Source organism: Maniola hyperantus, chromosome 12, assembly GCF_902806685.2.
Source record: "Maniola hyperantus chromosome 12, iAphHyp1.2, whole genome shotgun sequence".
Classification (NCBI taxonomy): domain Eukaryota; kingdom Metazoa; phylum Arthropoda; class Insecta; order Lepidoptera; family Nymphalidae; genus Maniola; species Maniola hyperantus.
Window position 1 is genome coordinate 12,570,086 of NC_048547.1, and position 10,335 is coordinate 12,580,420.

Here is a 10,335-nt window from a genome sequence, read left to right on the forward strand (position 1 = left end):
TTGGGTATTTGACTACATCAAAAATAAGTTATTTCTCAGTGATTATTAAATAGAGCGTCTTCCAAAATACGTCAAATCCACGTCCTTTATTGGTTTTAAGCGTAATAACTAATAACCATTTTAAATAATTATCGATTAAACTTAAAAAAGCACGTCAAATGGTTGTGACTTCACACACCGGTATTTCATAGAATCTCGCTAAATCTAAATTTAGTTTTAACAGCAGGTCACAAGAGATTACTACTTCAAATTATAATGAAAACTATTTTAACAGAATAGATTTAGAATAAATGTATATACAATAATAAAATTACAACAGTGTGTGTGTATGCTTGTGTGTGTGTGTGCTTGTGTGTGTGTGTGTGTGTGTGTGTGTGTGTGTGTGTGTGCTTGTGTATGTGTATGTGAAATAAAATTATTTCAATCGGCTACAGTTTGTAGGACGGTGAACGCTTGGTAACTAATTTTGAGTACCTGAAAACAAATTAATTGACGAATGAAATCGCAAGTGGGAGGTTCCGGGTGCGATTCCAGGCGGGGGCAATTTAGGAATTTTTACTTTCTAAATTACCTCTGGTCTGGTATGGTCTGGTGAGAGATTTCAGCCGTGGCTAGTTACCATCTTACCGGCCGTGCCGCCCAGCGAATTATACCGTTCCGGTACGATACCGTGTGGAAAGCGATAAAGGGTAGTATCATCATCATGATCAAACCATCGCCGGCTCACTACAGAGCACGGGTCTCCTCTCAGATTGAGAAGGGTTTTGGCCATTGTCTACTACGCTGGCCAAGTGCGGATTGGCAGACTTCACACACCTTTGAGAACATTATGGAGAACTCTCAGGCATGCAGGTTTCCTCACGATATTTTCCTTCACCGTTAAAGCAAGTGATATTTTAATTACTTAAAAATGCACATAACTCCGAAAAGTTAGAGGTGCGTGCCAGGGATCAACCCCCGACCTCCGATAAGGGTAGTATGGATTTAATAAAAACTGCCATACCTCTACCAAGTTAGCCCGTTTCCATCTTATACTGTATCATCACTCAACACCAAGAGAAATCGCAGTTAAAGGCTCACTTGTAATAGAATTTAAAAAATCAAGGGCTAGTTTGTGTCTGGATTTAAAAAAAAAACATACATACAGCGGTCATAGTAATTAGAGACAGGTCGTTCCCAACAGCTGTGCTGATGCCAAATTCCTTTTTCATGTACGTTACAGTTATATAGTAATTCTTTTTGTCTTTCAATTCCATGTTTGTCCAGTCGAAGTTTATAAGAGCATGATGTAGATTTTTTGTCTGAAAAAATAATTAAAATGAGTTAGTAGAATGTTATACAGCCGTACTCAGAGTCGCTAATCGTTACTTAAGATTGAGTTAAAACGAGACAGATTTATGTGAGAGATACAGCTCTGTCTCATTTTAACTAAACTTAACTAACGATTAAGCGACTCTTAGTACGGCTGATAGTTTGAGGCTGAGATTTATAGAGCGTACCTTTTATATTTTCCTCACAGATTTTCTGATATAAAAATCTGTTTCATTGTAATTTTAGCCTCAGCTGCGTAAGACTAGTTAACTACGGAGAAGAATGTAGCCAATTCTATTGTACACGATCTCTAAACTAAACTAAAATGGCAGATCTAACTATATCGCTATCCCTTTCATAATGCTCTCTACGGATAAGCGAAGCGCTAGATTTAAACTTTCCAAATTAGTTTAGTTTATAGATTGTGACCCGTGTATTGACCTCACTGACAAGTGTGTGGATAATTACAAATGCACTTTTAGACGGGTTAGTTTAGCGAAAAGCTTATCTAACCTAGGAATAATTATTCCAATAAAAGTTCAGTGAATGCTTTTTCATCAACAAAAAAAAGTCTACTAAAAACTGACTAAGGACTAGTATTGGTTTACTTTCACGATTAACACCACCGGTAACACTGTTGTAAATTTTTATCGTAGAATTATTTTAATTGTAACTTATGTTTTTTATAGTCAAGGACCAACCAACCAAACAACCAACAGAAATGGTTGGTTTTCAACCAACATTTCCTAACATTTTATTGTGTCACCTTTGTTTCACATTATAAATTAATTTTGAGCGCGGAATTTCGCTTAACCAAAGTCTTTGCTTTAAAATTTCATTCGATATAAAAATATGGAAAACATTTAAGGAAATGGAAAAACTTAGTTATTAAACATTACTACACTATACAAATAATTGAAATAGAGCTCACACCACTTAAACAAAGTAAATAAAATATTGGTTTAATTACTTTTGTTTTAATCTGTTCACCAAACCAGTTGTAAGCGAAAATCTCCGCAAAAATAGGCAACATGTGAGGGGCGAATTTCCAATTTATTTCCTAAAACATAAAATATTTTCATTAGTTTCACTCTCTACAATGTGACTTTATGAACGAATAGCACCTAATTCTAGTAAATTAATTTTGAAATATTTCTAAAGCTGATGACTGATCAGTGACTTTGAACGTAACTGTAACATGCTGTAATGTGAGCATTCGTAGTCGGTACAGCGAGCCAAGCAGCTCCCCGCGAGCTTCTTGGATTTTTTATTGCAAGATAAGCGTGCGCTTGACGATGATCATGCTTAGATAGAAATTAGCTTATGCCCGCGATTTCGCCGTCGTCCGCGTGGACTACACAAATTTCGACCCCCTTAGGGGTTGAATTTTCAAAAATCCTTTCTTAGCGGATGTCTAGTGTCTACGTCATAATAACTATCTGCATGCTAAATTTCAGCCCGATCAATCTAGTAGTTTAAGCTGTGCGTTGATAGATCAGTCAGTCAGTCAGATACCCTTTCGTTTTATAATTATTTAGATTAATAATAAGGTTGGAGCGCATTTGCATAAAATACGCCTATTCACTCTTGCTTTGCTTAGGTTATGCGCAGCAGGAAACACGGACGCATTTCACGCCTGAAGGTGGGTCCAGATTTGCGTAACGTCGCGTATCATGAAAACACGCAGAATTTGCGACACATTACGACATAACACGCTCGTCGCGAATGTTGCGTGACGATACAATTTTAGATTAGTCGCCACTTTTACGCTGAAATCAGTTAGTTAGTTAGTTAGTTACTTTCCAAATACCGGTGTAAATGGAGGAATAAATATCGAATTTTCGAGTAGTAGGTACTTCCAAAAATAGGTACGATTTATTCTATTGGCTTCATTTTAATATTCAATAGAAGTTATACAAGTTTCACAAAATTATTTTGTAACACTTCTAATTTGTTCCCAGTACTCGAATTACTTCGAAACTTTGCATACAGTTTGGTAACGAAGCACTACACTGATTCCGAAATTGGTAGATTAGGTAACCTCAGTCAAATTTCCACAGAAATAATATTATACCCCTTCTCATAATGCTAGAACTTCGGTTTAAAAAGAGTTCACTTTCATTTCTTTTAGCTGACTTAAAATATAAAAATTAGCAGAAACCCTCTCGGAGAAACGCTTAAGCGACGTGATTTGATCGGAGCTTTAGACCTTCTGAAGTTAGGTTTTTCAATGGTAGCATAAATTCATTGCCAGTTCGTTGTAAACCGATCCTATGGGCCGCGTACAGTGCGCCTCTTACGCATTTAAGCGAGAAGCTACTTGTTTACCTTTTAAGTCATTTAAAATAGAATATATATATAATAATATAGCTGACCCCACCCCGTTTTCTGAAAGTGACATAGAGTATTAGATACCTTGCTCAAGAGAAGCAAAAGAAGGCAAGTACACATGGCAGCGTTGCAAAGAGGCACAAATCCGAGCCACTTGTACATGATACTTAAACTATTCATGTATCTGAAAAAAAAAAACGTGATTGAATATAAAAGCGATAACAAAACTACAGTCAGTACTTAGAATACCTTTCGAAAACCATGCTGGGTGCCACACAAAAGAGAAAGAAACCCAATTATTAGAAACTAGATGATGCCCGCGACTTCGTCCGCGTGGATTTAGGTTTTTAAAAATCCTGTGGGAACTCTTCAATTTTCTGGGATAAAAAGTATCCTATGTCCTTCCCCGGGATGCAAGCTATCTCTGTACCAAATTTCGTCAAAATCGGTTGAACGGTTGAGCCGTGAAAAGCCAGCAGACGGACAGACAGACACACTTTCGCATTTATAATATCAGTATGGACGAAATGAACTAATGAAGAAAGAATTGACGAGAAAAAGAAAACGAAGAAGAAAAAGAAATGAACACGATAACAGTTAGTGATAATGCCAGCGAAATGAGAAAGGAACACATTAAAGCCACAAAGCAAAATAAGAAGAAGGAATACGTTAAAAATCAAAAAACGAGCTTAATTCTTGCAAGTAGAGATTCTAGGTTTGATAAAATAGAAAAAGAAAACTCACTCTACTTGTTCTACATGTATCTTGTAGAAGTTACGTAGACACTCGTTCAAACGTCTCGCATATGATGTACTACTTTCACCTTCGGCCTTGGGAGGTACATTCAAAATCTTCGCCAAACTATCATTGGCCATACACAAGAAATAAATTAACAAAACGAACCACATATCTAAAATAATTGTTGATGATACTTCAAACAAGAAAACGCTATGTAGAAACCAAGCAAATTCATAATAAGGTGCTGTCATAGGCATCAAAGTTGCTGTAGACCTAGATAATAAAGGTCTTTTTCCCTGAAGATAAAACCATAATGTTGTCATTTCGTAAATAGAAATTGGAATTAATACAATCAGGAATAAGGCGTAAACGATTTTACGAGCAGTTTTAAAAACATCGAAAATATTAACTGAAGAATCAGATGTTATAACGCTAATAAGAGTGGTTTTAGCAGAAAGATACAGCTTGCGAAATATGAATCGGTTTTCAATGAAAAGCAGCATTTTGATTGGGAAAATAGCAACCATAATCAAAGTGTAACACGCTTCGGCTGCAAGCTCGGAATCGTCTGTAGTCTTAAGACATTCCATAGTACCAAAGAAGACGTATACAAATAAAATAAGATTTGCTATCTGATGGATGAAGTATTTTTTCCAAGTCCATTCAGGATCAAGAACTTGCTGACCAAAAATACGTTGTAAAGTAAAAGCAACGGTGCTTATTCTATCAAACTCTGTTTCATGACCAACGGTTCTTGAGAATTTTTCAATTTGTGCAACGAAAAACTTCATGTTGACTTTAAACGACTGTATTGCTTGGAGTGCAAATATTGTGTGTATTTCTTTGAAATGTATTTGCAATATTAAAATATTTTAGTACAGTTACTAGCAAAAGCATATAAAATCAATGACAAACAAGTAAAAGGGTAGTGAACCTTTATTATAAATGCGAAAGTGTGTTTGTTTGTTGGTTTATTGGTTTGTTGGGTTGTTGGTTTGTTGGTTTGTCCTTCAATCACGTCGCAAGGAAGCAATGAATTGACGTGATTTTTGCATAGATATAGTTTAAGACCTGGAGAGTGACATAGATTACTATTTATCTCGGAAAATATCAAAATCAACGAATTCCCACGGGATTTTTAAAAACCTAAATCCACGCGGACGAAGTCGCGGGCATCATCTAGTATTGTCATAAAAAAGTTTTTCAATATCAATTTCCAATCAACAGATTCCCCAGCCCTTCAAACATAGCGTGCGGATGCATAACATAGCTGGATCTCTGAGTTCAAAATAATGTTATATATCATCAGAACAAAATTTGCGTGGTTTGAAACAAGTTTTAAAACAAATACATGAGAGCAAAGCTAAACAAAGCTGATTAAAAATTTCCATAATACCCTTATTATATGAGACAGTGTGTTTGTTTATTGGTTTGTCCTTTAATCGCGTCGCAACGGTGAAACGGATTGACGTGATTTTATGCATGTGTATAGATAAAGACCTGGAGAGTGACATAGGCTGCTTTATATCCTGGAAAATCAAAGAGTTCCCACGGGATTTTTAAAAACCTAATTCCACGCGGACTAAGTCGCGAGCATCAGCTAGTAATGTATATTGCCAAGGGCATTGAGGAGTTGGAGTTCTGAGTTCAAGTAATGTTATATAATATCATTCATCGAAACAAATTTTGCGTGGTTTGAAACAAGTTGAAAAACAAATATATGAGAGCGAAACTAAACAAAGCTATTTAAAAATTTCCATAATGAATAATATCAAATCAGAGCAATCTATCGAAATTATTGCAATCAAATAAACAAACAAACCAAACGGCACTTTATGTTTGTATTCCAAATTAACAATTAAGTTTGAATTAGAACTCGGTAGCAGATAATTAGGATGGAAAATGTATCGAACGATTGCGGTTCGGTACGTACCTTTAGATTAATTGGGCCGTTTAACGATAGCAAACAGGCATGAATAATATTCAAATGAGGGAGACTAGTTTGCGGCCCAGCTGGGAGCGACTGCGTCCTGCGGGGCGGCAAGCGGGCGCGACGCCATTCATACCATGCCGCTCAGCACCCGCTCTTGGTTAAGAAACGTCCGCGCGTCACTAAGCGTCTAATGGATAATAAATAATCACTGAGTCTGCAGCTGGTAGCGGGTGCGTCCAGCGGGGCGGCCAGTGTGTAGAACAAACTCCAAAAAATTGGAAGGAAGACTCGCGAACGCGTCCTAATCTAGAGCAGACCTGCCAAGCGGTATGGAGAGTATGACATAGTGATTTGTGCCCGCTGGCCGCCCCGCAGGATGTACCCGCTCCCAGCTGAGCCGCATACATACGTTCTAATCGAGAGCGGGTCCAAGCGGCATGGATAGTATGACATCGCACCCACTGGCCGCCCCGCAGAACGTACCCGCTCCCAGCTGAGCCGCATACTTACGTCCTAATCGAGAGCGGGTACGTATATGCAGAGTATGGCATCGCGCCCGCTGGCTTCCTGCAGGACGCACCTGTTCCCACCTGGGCCTCAGACTTACGTCCCAATCGAGAGCGGGTCCGAGCGACATGGAAAGTATGGCATCACGCCCGCTGGCCGCCCCGCAGGACGCACCCGCTCCCAGCTGGGCCGCAGACTAATTACTAATTAGGTACTGCAGCCTGCGGGTCACCACTAGTGCGACGTCCCCCGTGATTATTATGCAGGAATAAACGTCGACAAAAGCTGTGATGGTAATTTATTTCCCTTATTGTTAGACGTTAGGCCCTTACCACTGTAATGGACATACTAATATACACGCTGGAAATGATATTATAACATACAAAGTAGTACATAAGCCCCGCAAATTGCTATTACACTGGAACCATGTCTCATTTATATCGGAATGACATCATTTTGACGTCAGCCGGAATAAAAATATACCATCAGCTCGAAACTTCAGTCTAGTGATGACATCACTAAAAATGGCGGCCACGCGCATTAGCAATCTGCGGGACTTATACTTAGGTATTTTTTTGTACTGATTCGACGCACCCTTGAGGTTACATGATTTATACCCTATCCGCGGAATTAAGTTAATATCGCGCTCTCTCTGTTTGGCTCTATCATTTCTATAGGTACGTAACACTAGACTAAGTATAGGTATTAACTTATTCGTGGAATAAAGTTAGTATAGCACTCTCTCTGTTTTTGTATAGGATTAGGTAGAGAGAGCGCTATATTAATTTCATTCTGCGGTTAGAGTATAGTTCCGAGTACTTACAGCAATCAGCGTCAAATTGTCAAAAAACAAGTTTCACAAACAGGATAATTATTTAGGATCTAAAATAGAAGAATTAATAATATCAATGTCAGTTCTCTGTGCCATTATACATCGATTAAGTACCTACTCACTTATTATCCAATCTTACTAATTAATCTTTTGCACCTTGTTTTGTTATTTCTCCTACGTAATTTTGAACTGATTCACTGCAATTATCTGTATTAAGTATGCAACGCCTTACTTCTATTCCACAAGATATTTTAAAGCAGTGGATTTTTTCAACAAAACGGAAAAGAATCTTTAAAGCTGTCGTCCCAAGGTTGATTGTTGTGTGTGTTGGCGTAGGACGTAGACCCTTTTGCGGTTTTTGCGGCAAAAATCGAAACCCATTTCTCTAATTGCCCGGTTGCTACAAAATTGCACAATAATAATTCATTGCCAATAAAATACTCATTTTGAAATATGGCTAAAGCGGGTGGGATCTTTCAAATTGGTTTCCTAATGGCTGCCGATCATCAACGGTGAACTTTTTGTGGCGAAGCTTTTAAAATATTAATATTTTTTATGTTGCGCGTCAACTTTGAAACGGACGTTTGGAAATACCAATTTCCTCGGAATTTTATTTGGGACATTAAAAATGATTGCAGACCAGACCGGAGAGGATTTGAAAATATTGTTTATTAATAAGAAAATACTGCTATGGGATAATATCAACACAAGCTGAGTGGCCTACCTGTTCGAAGTGTTGCACTGCTGTACAGGACGACATTGCCTACACCATGTACCACCTATATACCTCGAATAAACATTATTCTATTCTATTCTATTCTAATGAACCAGTGGTAGATGCATCCGACTATTCGAAAGTATTTGTAAAAGTTTATTTGAATAAAAATAGATTTTTATTTTTTTATTTTATTAATATCCGCCCGCCACGGACTTCTTCCGCGTAGACTACACAATCTTCAAACTCCTATTTCACCACCTTAGGGGTTGAATTTTCAAAAATCCTTTCTTAGCGGATGCCTACGACAAGCTATCTTCAATCTGCATGCCAAATTTCAGCCCGATCCGTCCAGTAGTTTGAGCTGTGCGTTGATAGATCAGTCAGTCACCTTTTCTTTCATATATTTAGATGTTTTTGGTACAAATAAATTAAAATAAAAAAAACTGTTAACATTAATTTTTGTTTTCACAATTCGAGAAACAGTAGGAATGGCGTGCGAACTAGCCAAGTACGTGCCTTGATAAGTGCATCGAGTAAGCAGAGCGGGCTATATCGAAACCATTGTAATAACAATATCCAGCGGCCAACAGTATCACATAAAAACAAATGATAGTCTGTGGTTTTCGCTCGGAATTAAATTCTGACCACAGACTAAACACTTCTCATACACTATTTTGTACACGCTGATATTTTTCAGTGATTAATATTAGGAGTGTCATTGCACTGTGGCTAAAGGACCGAAATAGTTGTACGATGGTCACAATAATAACACATAAAGTGGGCTATTTTGAAAAGTGTTATTCTGCTAATGTGTAGGAATCAGGGTCTGATTTCAATGTCGGTAAAAGGATTTTACTTACACTTCTTTTTGAAGTATCTAAGAAGAGTTTTTGTCTCGATTCCATTGAATATTATATTAAAAACCGGCCAAGTGCGAGTCAAGCTAGCGCAATGAGGGTTCCGTACTACAGTCGTATTTTTTCGACATTTTGCAGGATAATTCAAAAACTATGATAGATAAAAATAAATAAAAATCCGTTTTAGAATGCACAGATGAAGACCTTTCATATGATAGTTAATTTAATAAATAAAATAAAATAAAATAAAAAATTATACTTCACTTGATATAGTTATCTTACTTAGAAAATTGAAATAGGTACTAATTATTAGTTTATGACCACAATTTAATTTTTTTTATGTGATGTAACCACAAATTCACGGTTTTCAGATTTTTCCCCGAATGTCAGCTATAAGATCTACCTACCTGCCAAATTTCATGATTCTAGGTCAAAGATAAGTACTCTGTAGGTTTCTTGACAGACAGACAACAAAGTGATCCTATAAGGGTTCCGTTTTTCCTTTTGAGGTACGGAACCCTAAAAATGAATCGCTGAATGTGTTGCTGATTGCAAATCTCGAGAACAGCTGAACCGATTTCGCTATTTCTTTTTATAATATTCCTTGAAGTACGAGGATGGTTTTTACGGAGAGAAAAATTTAATTCAACCTCCCCTCTCTCTCTCTCCTCTATTTTCCTCTATTTATTATTACCTCTATTTTCTAAACTCCACCCGAGCCAGAGATCATTTATTACAACCCAAGCGAAGCCGAGGCGGGTCAGATACTTAGTTAAAATAATAATAATCAACAGTAGGTATTCAGTCGTTCAAATGAATTAAAGATTAAGTCTTAGAATTTCTAAGCTATTAAAATCTTTTTTAAGCAAAAATTTCTTTGATTTACTTCATTCGTTCACTTGATTACACGGAGCTATTGAAATTAAATTTTTTTATTTTTATTTTATTTTATTTATTATAGGAAAATCAACAGCGAAATAATACAATAAGTTTCTTAAATGCTAATTACAGAAGTATGGCCAATTACAGATTTTCTCGAAAAATTCACAATATATACTTAAGAGTGAGTTAAAATTATTTCATACAGAGGAACAAAATTAAAAAAAAA

At 36.9% G+C, this 10,335-nt stretch overlaps 1 protein-coding gene across 1 annotated transcript; it reads right to left on the minus strand.

Moving 5' to 3' along the window:
• Nucleotides 1-420: 420 nt before the first annotated feature.
• LOC117986842 (uncharacterized) lies at nucleotides 421-5,171 on the minus strand. Its single transcript, XM_034973768.2, has 5 exons — nucleotides 4,387-5,171; nucleotides 3,727-3,826; nucleotides 2,282-2,371; nucleotides 1,146-1,301; nucleotides 421-474 (listed from the first exon to the last, which is right to left on the minus strand). The coding sequence occupies exons 1-5, from the start codon at nucleotides 5,169-5,171 to the stop codon at nucleotides 421-423; spliced, it is 1,185 nt and encodes a 394-aa protein (XP_034829659.1).
• Between the last annotated feature and the right edge of the window lie 5,164 nt (nucleotides 5,172-10,335).